This window comes from Diospyros lotus, chromosome 5, assembly GCF_014633365.1.
Source record: "Diospyros lotus cultivar Yz01 chromosome 5, ASM1463336v1, whole genome shotgun sequence".
Lineage (NCBI taxonomy): Eukaryota > Viridiplantae > Streptophyta > Magnoliopsida > Ericales > Ebenaceae > Diospyros > Diospyros lotus.
The window spans coordinates 13,171,523-13,193,931 of record NC_068342.1 but is presented as its reverse complement, the minus strand read 5'-3'; the positions used below and the strand labels follow the sequence as shown (position 1 = coordinate 13,193,931).

General features: G+C 34.3%; 1 protein-coding gene across 1 annotated transcript in view; it reads right to left on the bottom strand.

Annotated features, from left to right (window-relative positions):
- The window catches only part of LOC127802106 (uncharacterized), a 44,480-nt gene extending 25,816 nt beyond the window's left edge, over positions 1 to 18,664 (bottom strand). The window contains exons 1-2 of the mRNA XM_052337796.1: positions 18,107 to 18,664; positions 16,586 to 16,753 (exon numbers count right to left, since the gene is read on the bottom strand). Coding sequence (XP_052193756.1) covers positions 16,586 to 16,753; positions 18,107 to 18,664 — 726 coding nt within the window. The remainder of the gene's footprint in view (positions 1 to 16,585; positions 16,754 to 18,106) is intronic.
- Positions 18,665 to 22,409: the final 3,745 nt, after the last annotated feature.

Below are 22,409 nucleotides of genomic sequence, written 5' to 3'. Positions count from 1 at the left end.
GGTGAATCATCTAAGTAAGGTTTTATAAAATTTCACGTATGATATGCCAAGTGCAATAGACATCATCTTCCTTACATGCTAATTATCATTTATGCGACCCTACTTCAAAGGTTAGGATGTGCTTCAAATATCCATAATAGATTAGCGATATCATCATATTATATGTCGTGCATGCCAAGGAATATCAAATATGTACATATGCATCACAATATATCATATGAAGGCATTTATACATGTAGGAGGCATCCCGTCACACGAGACTATGTTAAACATAACATTTATGTATTATCTTGGAAAATGATCCTCACCTTGCTTTTGACTCAACCAAATCTTGGAAAATGAATTGACTCAGATTTTCAGATTCTAACGACTCCCTACACACAAATTGACGTATTATTATCTTTCCTTATTTATTTATTATATTTTTTTTCATTTTTCTTATTTTTCTCTTAGTAATTTCAAAATAAATATCTCCACACATATTTTCCCAATTTTTTCTCCACCATCACTTGTAAAATAATTTTAGAAAAATTTTAAAAAAAATCAAAATTAATACTTGCTACATGCGCCCACACGAGCTACACCACACACTTACGTGTGTTGTTTGTGCGTGCAATGCACATGCCTTTTCTTTTCCGATGGCCCTCTCGTCGTCCGACCACTGATCTAACCCCAAATCTCGATTCGACCGAATTAACTTTCAGCTCTAACGAGTTGCGCCTTTTTTAGCGACCACTTGTTCATTGGTTGTCCTGGCTCCAAATGCTCTCAAAATCTCCAAAAACATTTCTCGTGCAATGGGGAACAAAAACCCCTCGAGCCCACAATGTCTTAATCCACCACTTTCGAATGCACTACAAAAAAAATGACATTTAGCGGTAGTTTTTTTTGCATTTAGCGATGGTTAAAAACCGTTGTTATGGATCATTTAGCAGCGGTTTTCACCAATTGCCACAAATTGCATTTTTTGCGACAATTTTTAAAATATTTAGCCACAAAAATTAAAAGAAATTAAAATTTTAATTTCTCCCAAGAGCCGCCCGCACCCACGCCTGGGCTCGCGAGCACGCCAAGCAGCTCGTTCGGGCGCCTGGACCCTACACGCCACGTGGCGATACAAGCTGGAAATAAATTTCCAGCTTCCCCTTCCCCAGAGTTCGAACACGAGACCTCTCGCACGTGTAATCGTTTGATCTGCCAAGTCTCCCTATTATATATTTGCCCATATAAATTATATACTCATCTAACAACTATTTTCTAAAATTATTATTTATATTTTTAATATAAATTAAAAAACATTAATTACTTTATTATTTTTTAAAACAATAAAGGAATAAATTAATTGGTTTAAAGTAAATAAATTAATTGATTAAAAAATAAAAAAGATTTTATATATTTTTTAAAATTATTAAAATTTTATATATCAAAATTTAGTTAAATTAATTTTTATTTTTATTTTTTTAAATTAAAATTTTTAATTAATTTTGTGATTGATTTAAATTAAATTTTAAATTTCTATTTAAGATTTTATATTTCCTTTTATTAATTTAATTTTTAATTATTTTCTTAAGTAAAATTAAAATATTTAATGAGTTATTTTCTTAAGTAAAATTTAAAATTTTAATGAATTAAAATTTAATTTTTAATTATTTTTTCTTTTATTAAAAATAATTAAATTTTTAATTTTAATTTAATTATTTAATTATTTTTGAATTTAGTGGCCCGCCGCTAAATTCAAATTTTTAATGAATTCTGCGACGGTTTTGAAAAACCTCCGCAAATGTTAATTTAATTTTAATTTTGAATTATTTAATTATTTTTAAATTTAATGGCGATTTTTGAGAAATCAACGCTAAATTCTAATTTTTAATGAATTTTGCGGCGGTTTATTGAAATCGCCGCAAATGTTAATTTAATTTTTATTTTAAATTATTTAATTAATTTTGAATTTAGCGGTGGTTTCTAAGAAATCACTGCTAAATTTAATTTTATTTTTAATTATTTAATTATTTTCTAAATTTAGCAATGATTTTTTGAAAATCGTCACAAAATTAAATATTTTAATGAATTTTGCACTGCTACTAAATTTTAAAAAAATCGCCGCAAAAAAACCACGACAAAAACTCAATTTTTTTGTAGTGATGCCCCAACCTTCGGCCGGAACTACCTATTTATATAGGGGTTCCACCGCTTTTCCGGCCAAATTAATGGCCAATCCTTGCCCCCAAGCCTTACCTCGGCTACTGGAAGCCTTGGTTTGCCTTTTAAACCCTTGGAAATCACCCCTTACCGACTGAATCGCCCCTAGTTTTTTCGGCGATGGGTTGGCCGATGGCCACGTCCTCTTCGACTGACTTCTTGGCCATTCTCTGCCATGCTTCGTGTCCCCTAGGCCTAGGGCATCAGATGGCCTATTGTTGAGCCTACTCCGACCAACTTTGGTCGATCCTTGGCCCCACCACCAACCCTTGTCGGCCATTGTAGCAATTTGCTACTTTTTTTTCAATTATTATTATTATTATTATTATTATTATTATTATACACATAATATCACATTTTTAACTCCAAAAATTTGGGAAAACTTCGATTTGACTACTTTTAGGTTCAAAAATTAATTACAAAATTTTAAGGTATTACATATGTTATTGTCAACAATACCTAACAATTGACTTGAATAACTCCCCTTTGTAGATGCTAGCTTATGATGAATCTCTCTTCTTGTCACCTATTAAACTCATCCTAAAACAAGAAATTTCGAGTCAAGTAAATTATGTGAAACAAAATTGAATGTCATATTATAATTACAATAAAAATATTAAATTTAATTAGAAATTAATACTTACAGCAATAGATGCAACTTTTAAAGAGACCCAACCGTCTATGCTTTTGTAGTGTTTTATTCGTGTAAATAATTCAAAACTAGTTGGTTCCCTATTCAACTCATTTCTCTACAAAAAAACAAGAGATGCACATTATTTAATTGAGCTAAATATAAAGTTTTGTCATGAGATGTAACTAAATTTAATACAATAATTTACTTATTAATGATAAGTAAATATAACTTACCAATCTTTTCTTGTGCTCAGTCGCCAATATGCTACCACCAATGTGTAGTGATCAAAAACCTTCTTCAAAGTGTCTATTTTGGACATTCTTTAAATTCTTTTGCACCCAATCTGAGTTTTGCCATTTTTCCTTTAAGATCTTTCGGATATCAGGCGAAATCCATTCTCCCCTATCATTTCCATCTCTCAATTTTTTCATCGCATTCTTTAATGCCTTGGAGCCCTTGTTGTTGAAGTGTTTCTTCACTTCATACTGATCATGTGGTGACCACTTGTATTTTTTCTACATGCATGTAAGAATATTTTAAACAATCATGAAGAGTTAACATTTTATATAAAAAATATTATTACTCAATAACTAATACACATTTATCTTAAACTCTTCAAACCACATATCTTTCGTAACAGCATCCATCTCACTCCATGATCTCCAAGCACCCTTGAACATGGATTTCAATATGTTGGAGATATAGGCCGAGAGTCCCCTAATTGGCTCAAAGCTATAAGTATATAAACAAAAAAAAAATATTAGAACCAATGTATATATAATAATTAAAAGCTAGATATGATTTGAGTTGTAAGTACTCACTCTAGCTAATTCAATGTTAGGTCGTATCCATATACGTCGGTCTCTAAGATCCACTTCCCCAGGTAAAGGTTGGGGATATAGTTGTGTGGTTGTATAAGCAAATAGTGACGAGAGATTGGGTCAGAGGAAAATTAAGAAGGTTGTGTGATGGGGGTACTGGAGAGTGGGAGGGTGAGGAAGTCTAAGGGGTTGTAGCAATGTGTGGGTTGTGTTGATCCGAGACTTTTCCCCTGCCCATACCTTGACTTGTAGCTTGATATGTCATCTATATAAAATAAAAACATTCATATAATACATTAAGTCTGATTGAATCAAATTGGACTTCGTGTCATATATATAATACATTCATATGATGCATTCATATAATACACCAAATAGCTTAACTAAATTTTGTGGTCAACCATAGTGCTATAATTGCACATGAATAAATGACTAAGAGTAACATGTCCAAATAGTCAGCTTAATAGAAAGAGTAGAGAAGGGAAATAAAAGAAGATTGCGATTTGCAGCATATGAATTCTTAACCGTACCTTAATTCTTAACCCTCGTTATTAATTAATGTATGCTTTCAAGACTGCGGTTTTCTTGGCTACTAGCCAGCCTCTTTGTATGTTCTTTAAGCATCTTAACCCTTGGGACCCTTCCAAGGCTATTCTTGTCCCACTTTATTCCCACCATAAGCAGCCTGTTTTGCCTTCCCACCTGCTAACATTAACGTTCCTTATTAATCCCATTCTTAACCTTTTTTATCATGTATTATTTACTAACACAAGTTCACTTTATTAGTCACTATTCAAGTCTCGTTATTCGCGGTCACACCATCCTAAAGGAAGATTAATTAGCTTCCATCTTATGGCATCCAACAAGGTTTAATAAGTCCCGGTTATTTATGGTGTTGAGAAAGAAAAGAGAATATTTTTTCTTGGTTACAAATAAATCATTATATAAAATATAAAAACTCATAAAAAAATAAATATATCGACATTTCTCTCACATCGAGAAAAAAAGTCATAAGGGTTGACATACAAAAAAAAAAAATCTAAAGGTAAAACAAAACAAAAAGAGTCAAGTCAAGACAGACATAAATAAAGGGCTAAAAAAATATAAGAAACTACTATTTTCCACTTTATGTTAATGAGTAATTAATGATTTTCTTTAGTGCATCTTAGTTAACCTTTATTAGTTGATTTTAAACTATTGAGGAAACTATAAGGGTTTATGTATATGCAACAACTTGAGTCAATAAAAATGAAAAATCTACTCTTTATAAATGACATACAATTAATGTACCTAAAGCTATTGCTAATTAATTAATGTTTTAGACAAAAGAGAGACTAGCTCAAGATAACAAACTCATATAAACATAGACAATCCCCCCCACCCCAAACTTTGGGGAATATCCTAACTATTTAATTTCCATAAGGCAATTTGAATTCAATTCTAAACAGCTTCTGCACTGGAATTTTTGTCTATTTAATTTTTGTCTCTAAAAACGTTTTTTTTTTTTTTTTTTTTGTATTGATTGCTTCCTTGATGACCATGAGATTGCTCCTGATCCCATCATGAAGACAAAACCAGATGTGTTTTTTCTATCATATGAATCTCCAGCATAACTAGTGTCTGTAAAACCAAGCAAATATGATCTTTCACCACTCTTATACAACAGTCTATAAATAGTCGTTCCTCGCAAATATCTGAAAATTCGTTTCACGGCCAAGAGATGCATCTCCTTTGGACACTCCATGAACCTGCTAATGAAACTTACAATATGCATTATATCAGATCTTGTTGCAGTTAAATAGATCAAGCTTCCCACTATTTGTTTATAGAGAGTGTTGTCCACCTTTCTTCATTCAAGGTCTCTAACAAGTTTCACACCTGTTTGTACTAGCGTGCTAATGAGATTGCAATCATTCATTTGAAACCTATCTAAAATTTCTTTTCTTTTCTTTTTTTTTTTTAAATAAATATGCCAGCAGTAGATTGAAAAACTTCTATATCGAGAAAATAATGCATCACTCCAAGATCAAACATGTCAAATTCAACTGTTATAGACTTCTTAAATTTGTCAAACATACATATAAGCAAACCATGAACATCTTCCCATCATCTTTTAATTTTATGAAAAGTGTATGTTCATAAGGACATTTATGAACCTCCCTTTAGAAAATTGGATTCAATGTCACTTTACCAAGCCCGTGGGGCTTTGTTTAGTCCATATAAAGCCTTTTTCAATTTATACACTTTATACTCCTCGCCAATCTTAATATAACAGGAGGTTGTTTAATGAATGCATGCTCTTTCAAGTCTCCATGTAATAAGGTAGATTTGACGTCTAATTGGAAGATCGGCCATGAATTTTGTGCCGCCAATGCAATCACCAATCTGATTGTATCATGCCCCACAATTGGATAAAAAATTTATTTGTAATCGATGTCGAACTCTTGCTTGCATCCTTTAGCGACCAAGCATACCTTGTATTTGTCAACTTACCATTCTTCTTTAATTTTGTTTAATTTGTAAACCCATTTTACATCAATGGTCTTCTGTCATTTTGGAAGTTCAATTAACTCCCAAGTATTATTTCTTTCAATTGCTGCGATTTCATCATCCATTGTCTTCCTCCACTTTGATTGTTTGATAGCCTCTTTGAAGGTTACAGGATCACAATATGAAAACAAAGAAAAATGAGTAAGCGGGTTCTCAGATTGATCAATTCCTGTTACCTCATAGTCAGGCATGCATCCATGTAGGTCTCATTTTGAGTCAATGTGGCCTTTGTTCTATTGCAGTTGCAGGTAAGGTTTGAGCTATTGGCTCATCTTGAATAACAATTAATTGTTCAATATTCTCCTCAAACTGTTATCCTTCTTCAACATCTTTTTCTTCGTCAAAACCTTCAAGGATGTTGTTTAAATCCTTCATTTCATTGCTAAACATTTTCTTCATCAAAAACTACATCTCGGCTAATGACAACCCTCTTAGTGTTAGGATTATACAATTTGTAAACTTTAGAATGATCACTAACACCAAGAACATATATTTTTCTCCTTTTTCATTTAACTTTTTTCTTTTCTCATTTGGTATGTGAACATAAGCAACACAGCTGAAAATTCTTAAGTTTCCTTCCATTCCACTCTTTTTCTGGTGTAATTAATATTTTGGACTACTAATGTTACTATTCAAAATGTGGAAACCTCTAGCCAAAAATTCTTTGGAGCTTTGTTCTTGACCAATATACTTCTCACCATGTTCATGATTATGTGATTCTTTCTCATAAATGCCATATTGTTGTGGGGTGTATGTTGTTAGTTATCATTTAAAGCCGTGCTTTTCACAAAAAAACTGTAAATTCATACAAATTGTATTCCCCTCCATGATCTGTACACAACACTTGTGTTGGACCTCTTGCTTCTTTTTCAACTATTGCTTTATAGCTTTTGAAAACTACTAGAGCTTCAAACTTCTCCTATAAGAAGTAAACCCAAGTTTTTAGACTAAAATCATCAATGAAGTAATGATGTATCATTTACCTCCATTGCAAGTTGGATTAATTGGTCTGTAAATGTCAGAGTATATATACAGTCTCCAACAGTTAACTTTCTTGCTCTCTAAGTTTTTCCTTTGGAAATGGATCTCAATGTTGTTTGCTAACAACACATTCTTCACAAACACTTGAAGGGCTAGTGAAACTTGGAAGACCAATTACCATATTTTTCTATGGAAGAGTCCTTAAGCCACCAAAATTCAAATAATCGTAGCGAAAATGCCATAGCCATGCCACATCTTTTAATTTTGCTAAGAAGCATGATTGAGATAGAATGGAAACATCCTGTTTGCAATCATTCTAACTTGAGCAATTAAGCCCAATTTGGTATCTTGGATTCAACATACTCCATCTTTGATAGAAATCTCATAACCTTTCTCTTGTAACTGGCCAACACTTAACAAATTGGTTTTCAAATCTGGAACAAAAGGATTAATATTGGAAATTGTTTGAGTGGCATTATCTTTGGTTTGAATGATTACCTATCCTTTTCCCATAACTGATACTTCAGAGTTGTCTCCAAATTTCACATCATCTCGGTATGATTCATCTAGAGTTGAAAAGGCTAACTTGTCTCCACACATGTGATTGTTGCAACTAGTGTCTAAAGACCACATCTTATTGTTGTTTTCTTCTCTCGCAAGACAAACCATTAACAGGGACATCTCCACTTTGTCTACAAAAGTTGATTTTTCACCATTGTTCTTAGACAAGTTAGCTCATCATTCAGACTTATAATGTCCATACTTGTGGCATCTATAGCACTTAACATGAGACTTATCTCTTAACCTTGGGTAGTGAGTACCCGTATGAGATTCGTTCGTTAACTATAATATTACTTGTACGAATAAAACAAATAATTAAATCATCATGCCCATAAATCATAGAAACATCATGTAATTCACATAATGCGATTAATTAAACGCATACCTTAATCTATTAGAAATTCAGCCTGTAAAAGGTGATTGTCAGTTGACGATGAAAACAACTTAAATTTGATTTCTCCCCCTTTACCCCAACCTTAATGGTGGATATAAAATATGACTATAATTTGTTTTCTGTGTTGGACAGAAATAGACCAAATCTTTATTTATAATAGTAAAATTAGTCTCCCATTAAGACTCGTAAGGAGTTCTACACATCTTCTAAATTAAATAGCTTTAAGTAATCTATTATATTATTAAATGCTTTAATATTATCTCATCAGATTAACACCATCACATTTGATATCTAATTTAATTATCTCATCAGATAAACGCCATCATATTTGATAAAATATTTATTTCAATTATTATGTAAGATATCAGATAATTTTTACTCATTTATTTGATGAAATATTTGTATTAATTATCATGTGTGTCACAAGATAATTCTTACATCGTCTTGTCCCCTTCCCCATCCTTGAAAAACTAATTGTTGCTATTGATTCTTGTGATCCTTTGATCCTTTGCCTTTACCCTTGTTTGTTTATTTGAAGCCTATGACTAATTGTTGGTTGAAAGTTGTAATGCTCGTTCATCCTTATCTTGTTGATTAAGCTTTTGCTCACGAACCAACAAGGAACTCTACAGTTCATCAAGTGAGAGTTCATCAATATCCTTCGACTCCTCTATAGAATATACAACAAAGTTGAATTTTGATGTTATGGAACAGAGTATCTTCTCAATGTTGGTGAGATCTTCTAACTTGTTGCCATGGATTCACATTTTGTTGGCAATCGACATGACTTGTGAGAAGTAATCTGTAACTGACTCACCAGACTTCATTCAAGGCTTTTCAAACTGATCTGTACGAAATGCTTGAAGCTGCTGCCTCTTAGCTCTTTTTGAACCTTGATACTTTTTTCTTCTTAGAATCCCAATATCTGCTTGAATCATCTCCAAGATTGACCGATCAATTGCTTGAAAAAGGTAATTTTTAGCCTTGAGATCCTTCAGCTTTAATGCTTCCAAATCTGCTTTCTTTCGTTTCTGACAACACTGCTCCTTCCACTAGTTCTGCTGCTCCAGATTCAACCTTATGCCAATACTTGTTGAACCCTAGGAAATTCTCCATCAACATGCTCCAATGGTCATCATGGTGACCATCAAAAAAAGGAATTGCAGCTTGTACCAAATTGTTAAGATAAGCCATCGATAATTTTCTATTGTGTAAAAAAAACTATTGCCCTTTTTTAACGGCTTTGATGACATTGTTACTAGAGTCGTCAAATAACATAATAACAAAGGTTGAAAGAGAAGGAAAATTACTGCGGCGCATTTGTTCATAAGTGAATACCTTTAAATAGGCTATACAATCAACAACTAGAAACAAGAAAATAACTAACTTAAATATGAATAACTAATTTCTAAAAACCTAAAAGTATTAACAAACTCCTTCATAATAGGACAAACTATATTGAACAAAATAAACAACTTATAAGGAAAAGTTTGTGAATAAAAGAAGAAAGGTAAAGGATACGCAAGTTTATGCAAACATAAGAAAGAATTGAATTGAAAAGAAGAGTGAGTTCATTGAGTTCTTTTTAGCAAAAAAGAAAAGAAGACATGCATTGAGTTTCAGGTCCCTAGTGGAAAGCTTCTCTCTCTAAGGCACTCAATTTTTTTTCTTTTGGTTTTCTTTTGATTTTTGGCCCTTCGACAGGCATCAATTGATTGGGCTTCTCACTGTTTGGCCATTACTTGTAGGCAATTGTCGGAGACGTTCCCATAGGATTTTGTGTGGTGCGACAACTGCTCTCCTATTGTATTTGTTCTTCTTTCCCTCTTTGAGAATTTATGGTTAATTATGGTCGATCTATTAAATTTTTATGTGAAAAACCCCTCAATGTGAAGAGTAAAAACCACATGACCAGAGTCCAACCAAAAACTTTCACTATCAAACAAATAATTGGTACAATTGATGTAACGCCCCGCATTCCCGGACGCGTTATAAATTAGGACAATAATTTTTTTTTTCTTTCAAACTAATGCTAAATCACATCATTTCTCGAATCCGTCCTAGAATTCTCATACATTTTCTCGAAAGAGAATTATTATACACATCAAATGCGGAAGGAAAGATCGAACCTGATATCTTAACATTAATCATATCTTACATCATCATTCCTCAAAACATTCAGATTTCAAAATAGCTGAACTTAAATACATTGGCTATATAACGTACATTTCATTCCTCATAAACTCTATTAAGTGTCATTTCATGCCTCATTCATCCTCGTATCTGCTACAATCTCTATCTGGAACGTTTGAATATTCTAGAGGCAAAACCCAAAATTAGATGATAAATCACCTAAGGGTACATAATACTATATCATGTGTGTATGCAATGTCTTACTCATCGTAGGTGTCAACTGCACCCCTTATACTATCTACCATTCTTACGGTCACCTTTTTCGAAGCTGAGGTGTTTGGGGGCACCCTTGGTAAAGTAGCGGTGCCAGTTCGTACTCCCTACAGCCTCAATGCGTGTGATCTATGATATCATTGTGTACATATGTATTTCATACCATGTCATATGTGCAGTCTATGTGATGGGTGCATACTAGAACATGTCAATATAATGTAAGCATTCTCGAAAATCGGAGTTTGAAACATAAATCACCTACAACCAATCATTTTCTATAAAACTAAATTTATTTGGAAAGCACCACTTACATTCTCAAGTTTATTGGGCTACCTCGATATCCGTGTCTTGCCTCTTGCATCCCCTCAATTTGCGTGCCAACCTCAAAATTTGCACAAGTCACTTCAACTTAAGCCTCAAAGCATCCCAATCACCACATTTATTTAAATAAATATTAAAATCTATTTTTCCATAATTTCTTACATTTTCTTTATTTTTCTCTCTATTTCTTCCTATTTTTCCTCAATAAATCCAAACTAAATATTTCTAAAATATTTTCTCAAATATTCCACTACGAAAATTCATAAGATAATATTCTTGAATTTCTAGAATTTTCTAGGGAATTTTACTTATCTTGACTTAGCCTCTCCGGCTTTCTCGATATATGTGTCATAGTCTCGAAACGCATGCGTAAACAATTTTTCTAGCAAAAATATCCAAAATATTACTAAATCTTCAAAACCTATTTTCTAGAATTTTTTTGGATTTTTCATCATTTTTCTCCATTTTCTTTTCTTTTTTTCCTTTTCTTTTCCTTTCTTTTTGTTTTCTTTTTCTTTCTTCTTTTTCTTTTTTCTTCCTCCTCTTCTCTTCTCCTTCTTCTTCCTCCCCTGCAATTGCCGTGCACGAACCAGCCTTCTTTCCTTCTTTCTTTTCTCTTTTTTTTTTTTCTTCTTTTCTTTTTTTTTCTTCTTTCTTCTTCTCCACCTATCTTCTTCTTCCTCTGTTTCTTCTTTCCTCCATGGCCGAACCAGCACCGCCCACAACTTTCGCCGCTTGGCCCTCCGCCGGCCACCTCAGCCTTGCCTGCCCCCGCAGCAGCTTCCCGCACAACCCCTCCTCCACAGCGGCCATCTTCCTTGCAACACACCAACTAGCTGGAGCTCGCAGCCATAGCTACCATGGCTGCGACTCCGCTGCTTCAGGCCACTTCTTGGGCCTCCATTAGGCTTTGCAACCGCCTCCCCGAAGGCACTCCCCGTCGCCAGCCACTGCAACCGGCCTCCCCGCGGCTGCCCTGCTCGTCGCGCCTTCTTCCACGTGGCCATGACTGCCAAACAGCAGCTTTGCTGCTACTACCATGGCCGTTTTCGGCTATCTCCCTCTCTCTCACTCTGATCTCTCTCTCTCTCTTTCTCGATCTCCCACTTGCTTGTTGCTCTCAATTAACCAAAATGCATCTCAATTTATAGGCGTCCTTGCCTTGGCCGCTGCTCCATTCGAATACATATATATATATTATACATCATATTAATTGCTTCATTACTCACTTCATACCTCTTACAGACTTCTTTCCTCAATTCACGCTGCCACAATCTTCCATTTTGCAGCCCAAGATCTCGACCATTAAAGCTTCACGAAAGCTAACCATGGCCACTCACGCGCACACGCATATGCTTCTCTCTCTATATATAATTATATATTACATTATCATAATAGAAAAATTACACATTAAACCTCAATTTCATCATAATATCACTTGGGTAATTTTCTTATTGCAACCATGCCCTCAAACATTGATTAAATTTGCATTTTAATATCGAAAATCCATAATTAATAACTTAAATTTTACTCGATATAGACAATTTTGCCTTTGCGTTCTCTCGGGACCTTTGTTTTATCTCGAAACCACTGAAGGGTTGCTCATTATGAAAAACTGAAGCCCCCCTAGGGTTCCGTTGATTTTTCGGGAGCCTCCTACAACGATTCGATTTTACAGCCTGATTAGCAACTGTATTTTAGCTGTACCGAAAACTGTTCCCGATCCGATTTCTTTCGATACCATAAATCCTATCTCAGGATGTTTATCAACGCCGTATCATTTTCCTTATACAATTTCACTCCGAGGCATTCCCTGCAGTCAATTCGGTACTTATAACTACTATTAAGTCAATTTTTCGGTGTTATAACCTCATCGAAATTACGTGGCAACCTCATACAAACATGGGGTATTACAATTGATCTTCTCTAGATAACACTAGAGGCACACCAATTCCTCAAGAACTCAATAATTCTTGGTACACTAAAACAACAATCAACCCAATCACAACTCTCTCAAGAATAAAAATTCTTGGAATACTATTCAAAAACAACAAGGAAGGATCTCACCAGAAAATGCCACTGTTCGGATACGATTCCTCCCATATGGACTTTTGGATCTTGATCTTAACCGTTGGATTTGAAGAACAATGAGTTTCAAAGTTGCTATCCAAAAATCGTGACGATTGGACCATAGGATGTAAAGATATCAAGGGCAAAGTGACGACTATGCAAGCTGCCCAGATTTTTCTGCCCACTATTGCTCTCCATTTTTCTCTCTACCACTTCAACTGCGAATTCAACAATTCCATATGTATATGCGTGCAGCTTCCTTCCAATTGTTGCTCCCCAATCCATTCTCCAATTGCTGCTTCAACAACTGTGGCTGCTGCTTTTTAATTTTTGCAAAGGCAACCACCTTTTGAATTTTGCAACCTTGCTTTTTCTACTCCAAAAAATTCTTCACCCTCTCTGCTTTTTCTTACTCTCTTTCTTAACCTAGGTGCTAGATGCTTTCACCACATATGTGGCAAATACCCAACAAATCTCCCCCTCATGCAGTGGAAGAAGTCGCCATCCCAGTAATGGAATAACAAACATTAAGCTTCTCGATCTGTAGCCTTCGTCATCATGTTTGAGTCATTATGGTCTGTATGAATCTTCTCAAGTTCTAACAACTTGGAATTTAATGCATCTCTAATCCAATGATACCTCACATCAATATGCTTCGATCTTGCATGAAATGCAGCATTCTTACCAAGGTGAATTGTATTCTAAATGTCACAAAATAATACATATTTTTCTTACTTAAACCCAAGCTCTCTAACAAAATTTTCCATCCACAACAACTCTTTATTGGCTTTAGTTGTTGCAATGAACTCTGCTTTTATGGTCGAAAGTGCAACACATTTTTGTAACCTTAACTGCCATGACACTACCCCACTCGAGAAAGTAACCAAATAACTAGAAGTGGACTTTATGAGAATCAACATCTCTCGCCATGTCTGCATTATTGTAGCCAACTAACACTAGTTGTCCACTCCTAAAACCAAGTTTCAGATCAGAAATGCCATGAAAGTATCGCATAATCCATTTGATTACATTCCAATGCTCTCTTCCTGGATTAGTAAGAAAACGACTAACACTGTCAACTACATAAGCTATATATGATCTTATACACACCATGGCGTACATCAAACTTCCCACTGCGAAGGCATACGAAACTCTTTCCATATCTTCTTTCTCTTCATTTGTTGAAGGACTCAGCTTAATGCTAAATCTGATGTGAGTAGTTATAAGGCCCACTTCCGAATATTGTCGCTTAGTATTGGATACTTGAAAGAAGGTCATTACAGAGATGATATAGAACAAAACTGAACTCAAATAACAACTTATTTCATTTCTAGCAGTGAAAATTTAAATAAGATTTAATTACATTTTCAATATCTCATGACTCTAGACTTGATAGCCATACAAAATAATAAGAGACTCAAATGCCAATAATATAACAAATTCTCATCACTATAATCCTCACCGAATCACTAACTAGGATCTTTGAAGTTATGACGCATCTCCATACACCACTATCCCTTGGCTGCAGTCCTACTGAACTCGCCCCTAATAACAATATTTTCTTTACTTGGAATGGCAAAAAAGATCAAGTAAGCTACAAGGCTCAGCAAGTTCGAGAAACAAGGCTCAACATGTTTGAAAGCAGATGAATAATACCAGCATGTAACCACATACAAGTAATAAGCCTCCATTGTTGGTGCTCGTGCACTACTATGCTCCACTCCACTCAAGAGCTCCTAACTTCTCCAACCTTTGAAAAAAAAAAAAAAAAAAGCTGAACTTCAGTACATGTAATTTTAATCTCTTTATTATTATTATAACAAACAACAATATTATAAACATTGAAAACCATTTTCCATTTTTCACCCAAAAATAGAGCTTACTATATCAAAAATCATGGTTACCAAATTCTGTCTTTTAAACCATTGCATAGAATCATCTTTCTTATGACTAAATTTACATATAAAAGCAAATGCAAGAAATGAAGGCAAAGCCTGGAGTCTAATATATCTATAAAATAACTATGACGCAAGCAAAATCAATAGCCATGAAAAGATGGCTTATCTTAAACTTAAAAACCAACACATAATTTGATTGTACTATACAAAATCTATGTTGCATCATACTTGCCCACATTTTTTGTAGCATAAAGTATCAAGGCCAAGTAGTAATGATAGATACAAGGAGCTAACAATTACAAAAACATTGTTTCATATTTCTTCTTTCCTCGAGCACTAAACTTGATCCCAAATGGATTTAGTTTCCCATTGTAGATGTAACACCCCACTTACCCGTGTTATGCCTTAAGAAATTGGGTCTTATTTTTTTTTTTCGAAATTACATTATTCCCGAAATTCCCTAAAGCCTATCTAGTGCTTGACGAAATATTTTATATACTAGAGATAAATACATTCTTATAAAGCGGAAGCTAAATCGAACCTACTCGTGGCATTACATAATTAACTGAACATGGCATTTATTACAAAGTTGATACGTAAGCTTCTGAAGATAAATTAAAACGTACATAATTCTTGAACTATTCATATTACAACATAACATGGCACATTTGCTCGTTTCTTGACGACTCGCGTCACTACACATCTTCAACCTTCGTACCATCACTGCAAGTCCCGACTGGAACGTTGAATATTCCAGGGGCAAAAACCCAAATTAGATGATGAACCATCTAAGTAAGGGTACATAATGTTATATTATGAGTGTATGCAATGTCTTTCATCGTAGGTGTCAACTGCACCCGTCATGCTACCTACCGTTCTTACAGCCACCTCTTTCGAAGTCGGAGTGTCTGGGGCACCCTTTGGTAAGGTAGCGGTGCCAGTTCGTACCCCTACAGCCTCAATGTGTGTGATCAATAATATCAACGTGTACTTATGTATTTCATAATCATGTCATGTATATAGTCTACATGATGGGTACATATCAGAGTATGTCAATATGATGAAAGCATCCTCAAAGATAAACATTTATAACTGTACTAAGGTTGTAACGGTACACTTACTACTAAGTTATCTCGAGAAGCGTGTCGACCTCGATAACCATGTTGAGCAGCTATTTCTCAATCCTCTTACCCCAATGATTCCTAAGACATTAAATTTATTTTCAGAATATTAATTTATATATTTTTTTTCCATAATTTCTACAATTTATCTTTATTTCTAAGCCTTATTTCTTCGAAATTACATAATAATTATCTAGACTTTCATATAACTCAATTTATCTTTACTAATATTTTTAGCCTTCTGGAATTTTTCAAATTAAATTCCTATTTTTTTTCCTTATTTCCATAATAGCAAAACTATTTAAATAAATAATTAATTTAGCATTTTCCGGAATATTTTTCACAAAACAAGACATAAACAAAATTCCAAATTTAATAGAAATTTTTACAAAATTCTATTTCTTTTATTTTTATTTTTCTTTATCTTCTTTTCTTTTCTTTTCTTCTTTTTTTTTTTTATTTTATGTCGGGCGCATGTAGCCACCCGCCCGATCTGGTTCTTCTTCTTCGGCAGCTATTTCGCTACCGGCGAACCCCCCGAGCTCCAAAACGAGACCTTATCCCCCCTAAAACTGATCTCTCGAACCCAAATATGGCCTTATATTTTAGAAAAAAAACATGAGAAGTACCTCGATTTTGCGTTTAAAGGTGCGGCTCTGGCAAAGTCGCGATTTTTCGATGAGTGCCCAATCCTCCTTCTTCGCTGCTCTGTTGGCCACCAAACACTCCAGAAATGTTGCCCACGAAGCAAGGATCAAAACCCCGCTCTCAAATCCTCTCAACACTACCCCAAATACCTGATCTAAGCAATGAAATTTTTGGATGAATAGCCTTGCTCAAACTCGGCTATTTATAGCCCAAACTTGGCGTGTCTTGTCCCATCAAGATCGCCACACATCCGGGAAGCCACTCCGACGGTCACTCCTTCATTAATTGCTCCCCCCTTCTCCCTGGAACTCACTTGCAGGCGCAACTAGGGCATGGTCGCGCGCCTACTCCATATTTTTCCAGATTTTTGCTTCTTTTTTTTAATATATATACATATACATACATATACATATACACCTATACCTATCTATACTATATACACACCTATATACATACATTTAACAGCATTCCAATACATACTATTTATAATTTTTGGTACATAACTATATTTTAATTATACTATATATTTTATTTTATACTATGATTTAAAATAAATTAATTACATACAACTTAAAAATAAATTTATACTTACCCTATTGATAAACACTTACTACTTTCTTTGGGGTCTCAAAATACTAAATTTTGATTTATTATTTACGATATCTAAGGGTATTACAGTAGACATCAAACACCAAATGGTTTTTTTTCTCTTTTTTTAGATATTTTTTGTGCAAATTCTTTGGGTATAGATGCCAGTTCTTGTTTGAGGTCATAATTAAGCAGTCAAGAAAATTAGCAATAACTTAAAAGAGCTAGAAGGATTAACCAACTTTCTTCAACATGCATGAATTCATAATATACAAGTTCCCAACCACAAGACAAATAGACAAAGTTGGTCATAGACAATGTGCTAGCGGCTTAAAAACCACAAATCCAAGTGATCAAACACCTGGACAACCGCATACCTAATTTTGAAACCACGATAATCCCAACTCAAACATTATAGGAATTATCGAATAAGTAAGAAAAAATTGTAGATACTAAACTACCAAGAAAACAAAAGAACTAAATTCTCCCTAGGAAACATCGAATTGACAACGCACAAACAAACACACCAAGACCCAGTTTTTGTTCCATGTATGTTGCACGTTAAGGTCACCTAAGACTTTTCCAAATGATAGAATTTAAAACAAATTTTCAGAACAGATTATCACATAGAGTGCTGGCAATTAAAAAAAACTTCAAACACAGTTAACCAAAACAAACCAAATAACCAATAGATATTGAAATTCTGAGAGGTTCAAATTCTCTTACTTACAAATGCATGAGTCTTTAAAATCTAAATTTTCATAGGTGCGGGGCTGTCAACAATAACATTTGCCAATTCTAAAACAATATATAAAATTAATTAAATAATTTAAAAGTAACAAGTATTGAACTAAAATTAAAAAAAAAAAAAAAAAAAGAATAACAATGAGTTTACCTTCTTCAAGTTGTTCAACATGATCCAAATCTTCTTCAACGCTCATTGGGGTGGTAGATGACTGAAGCCAATCTTGCGTACAAATCAGAATTTCAACCACTTTAGGAGAAAGAGAACTCCTAAATGGATCAAGTACTTGACCCCATGTGCTAAAGGCAGACTCGGACACAATGGTAGAAACTAGAATTGCCAACACATCCCGAGCCATAGAAGATAGAATATAAAACCGATGACAATTAACTTTCCACCAATTCAAAATGTCAAAGTCATCAGTTTCCTTCTCACACACTTCACTTAAATACTTATCCCATTCTGAAAGCATAGTTGTGGACCCACTACCACTAGCATACTTATACTTTTTGAAACGAGAACTAAGCAAGTTTGGTCTACTAGATTTTTCCTTCTCGACATTCTCCACAAAAAGTGGAGTAAACACTTGAGACTGCTCTCTTACTTCACCTTGAGGTGCCAATTTTTTCTTATATTCTTCATACAAAGCATATACGGCATTTTTTAAGAACAAAACTGCAACAATCCCTTTCTCACCTGGATACATCTCTTGAAGTGCATACTCCATAAAATCTAACTTATGCCTAGGATCAAGCACCACAACAATGTAAAGCAGGTGATTTATTTTTTTTGAATCTCCCCAATATTTATCAAACTTTTGTTTTATTTTTTTAGTCAACTCAAGATCGTCACCCTCCTCCCACTCATGTGAGAGTCAATGAACAGTACTAATCTCATGGAAAAAAATGTTGGAGGTAACATATGAAGTACCTGAAACCCACAAAGTAAACTCATAAAATTGTTGCAACACTCTAACAAACATTCTGAGGCTCGTCTAATCCTCTGGATTGGGTCTTACATCAATAGTAATAACCTATTGCAGGTCATTATTCCAACTACTTGTACCAAGATCAAGCATAAAACATGACTCTTCCTCATCAAATCTCTCAAAAGCCATCTCAAACTTTTAAGCAGTCTCTAACATCAAATATGTGGAGTTCTATCTAGTTGCAACATCCAACGATAATAGGCCCTTAGATTTGATTTTTTCCACTTCCACACATCCTTTGAATTTTCTTAGTCTTGCTGGAGATTGTCTAATATATCTGACTGCATCCCTAACTCTTGTTATTGATTCATCTAGCTCTTTCAACCCATATTGCACAACCAGATTTATTATATGAGCCACACACCTGATATGTAAATAATTGTCACGCATAATTCTAGCATCCCATTTTGCCATTTTTTTTCCTGAAGTTACCCATAACAACATCATTTGAACTAGTATTATCTACTGTTAACGTCAAAACTCTATCAAGTTTCCATCCCATTAGATATTTCTTAATTGCCATAGCAATGGCATCACCCTTGTGACTATATATTGGACAAAAATTTTAATTTTTTTTCTTCAATGTCCAATTATTATCAATATAGTGTGTCGTCAAGCACATATAATTAATCCTTTGAATGGAGGTCCATGTGTCAATGGTTAAGCTAACTCTTTCACATGAATTTTTTTACCTCATTCATCAATTTCAACCTCTCTTCGTTAAATAATTCAAAAAAATCACGAGAAATTGTCCAACGTGAAGGAATCCAAAATTTTGGACAAATCACATTAATGAAGTACCTAAACCCCTTATGCTCAACAAATTTGAAAGGCATCTCATCTAGCATTACCATGCGAGCTAAAACCTTTCTACCAAGCACTTGATCAAATTTTCAATTTACCAATCCCATACTCTCCCCCTCTTTCTCAGCCCTCGTTGAAGTTGGTTGCAAGTTTAATTACATTTGATGGGTTTCCAAAGTATGATGGTGTATTTTACATGTTCCCATATGATTCTTTAGAGCCGTAGTCCCATTTTTTTTTTTTTTTGGGATCACAATGGAACTCCCTAGAACAATAGTTGCATCTTCCTTTAATCTGACACTCTACATTTGTAAACTTAGTAAAATGATCCCACACATCTGACCTAGCTCTTATTGTTTTTCTCTTTGCTTTTCCTATGGATGTTGCACCTCTATCAGCTTGAGATTGACTACCTTGACTTGGTACTATTGGTGTAAGTCTTGAACTATCATCCATACTACTAGGGATGTTTGTAGCGTGACTAGTGTCTTCTTCTCTAGCCATCTAAAATTAATACAATTATAATTAATATATATTAAAACAGTGAGTTAAAATGTCTTTTTGTGATTAACTTACAATCTTGTAATTTAAAAGAAAAATTAAGGGACTGCAATTAAAATTCTATCATCCTCCTAATACTAGCACTATAAGTTCAGTAAAGTTGTTTTGTTTCTACCCTTTTTTTCTTTTTCTTTTTTCTGTTGGGTGTTAATTGTTGTGATATGATTTCAAGCTTTGATCTTCATGAAAATGTGTTTGGTTTGGCCACCTTATTCTTTCAAGGATCTTGTCTAAGATGAGAATGACAAAATGGGACAGGGTATCTCATTTTGTCCACTTCTACTAATTATATGAAAATGAAAATGTGTTTGGTTTATAATTTTTCCCTTCATTATAAAGCAACTGATTAAACATGGAATCCACTTCTACCACATTACACAACTAAATAAGGTTGGGAGAAAAAGTACATGCCTAGAATTTTGAAATTTTTTTGAAAAAAGAACTACAAGTTCAGCATAACAAAGAATGGCAACAACATAATGAAGAATGGAAACAACAAGAAGTCAACAAGAAATGAGAAAAATAATGGCAACAACAACAAACAAAAAAACCCCAAAGTTCAAACCAGTAACCAAAAGTCCAAAAAATTTAAAAAATCTGAAACCCTAACCTAACGAAAATTCGAAACTAACCTAACCTCTGTGTTGGTCATAGGGTGTGGCCATGTGGGTCGATCATCAGTGACTAGGTGTGGTCTAGCTCTAATCGATTATGATTTAGGCTTAGGGTTTCGGTTAGGACTAGGAGTAGAATGAAATGAGGTAAGGACTTAATCAATGACGACGAATCAATGGACGGTAGGCATTCTCTTAGTTTTTGTTAGGATGGATTAGGGCTCTCAAACACTCAAAGAATCAAAGATACAAAGTCACTAACAAACAAGAACTCACCTCACCTCTGTCAACATCTAACGGCAAAGGAAAAGACGATGTTGCGAAGGAAGGAATCGACGACGACAGTTGGAAGCAACAACAACATTAGGGTACTACTAGGGTTTCAATTTCCCTCTCTCTCTCGTACAATGGATTGGAATTTGGAATGGTCTAAATGGATGCATTCGTAGCCCCTATTCTCAAAGCGATAGTCTTCTCGATGCAGACTCAATTTTTTGCGTAAAACGTCGTTTTATCATATACAAAATGACGTCAATTTTATTAACGATCGGTTTGGTTAACCGAGTAAATCGAACCAATTTTATTTAAACCAAACTTTGACCCACCTTAATCGAACCGATAACCGATTCCAAACTAACCAAACCGAACCGACTAGTTCGATCAATTTGGTTCGATTAGTTTGGTTTAACTGAACTGCTGCACACCCCTACAATGCTTCACCCCAAAAATAATTTGGCAGACCTATATGTGAAAGTAAACATCCGACTCTTTGAATGAATGTCACGTTCATTCTTTCAACCACACCATTTAACTGAGGGGTTTTTGGTGATGCTTTTTGATGTCGAATGCCCTATTTTCTATAATACTCATCAAACGGTCCTAAATGTTCACATCCATTATCAGTTCGGATACACTTTAATTTCTTTCCAGTCTCTCTCTCAACTAAGGCCTGAAACTGGTGAACACATCCAACACTTGATCTTTTATCCTCAAGGTATAGAACCACGTCTTCCTTGAATGATTATTAATGAAGGTCAAAAAGTAGAGAGCACCTCCGATTGTCCTTATCTTGGTAGAACCACACAAATCGGAGTGGACCAACTCTGATTTGCTCCCCTGCCATACAATAAAAATATTCTTCAATGGTTTTTTTTATTATGTATATACACAGCTTCTAATTCATATATACTTCTAATAGAATGGGCCGAAATTTTTTTATTTTTATGTTACTTGGATTGTGAATTGTGAAAAATGAAAGCTGCTTATTTTTCATATTTACTTAAGTGAAGAAAGATAAGAAGAACAGGAATCAAGCACCTGTTAAAACAGTTCACTTTATATATATATATATATATGCAAAATTAATTTTATTTCTTTAAACTCTTATCCCCCTTGAGAAGACCCAACAAGTAAACACACTTACAGAGTATAACAAAGCCACACCTATTAAAGCCATAGAAGTTGGGTGTGGAGATAAAAAATTATAGAGGTCTCCTTCACAATTA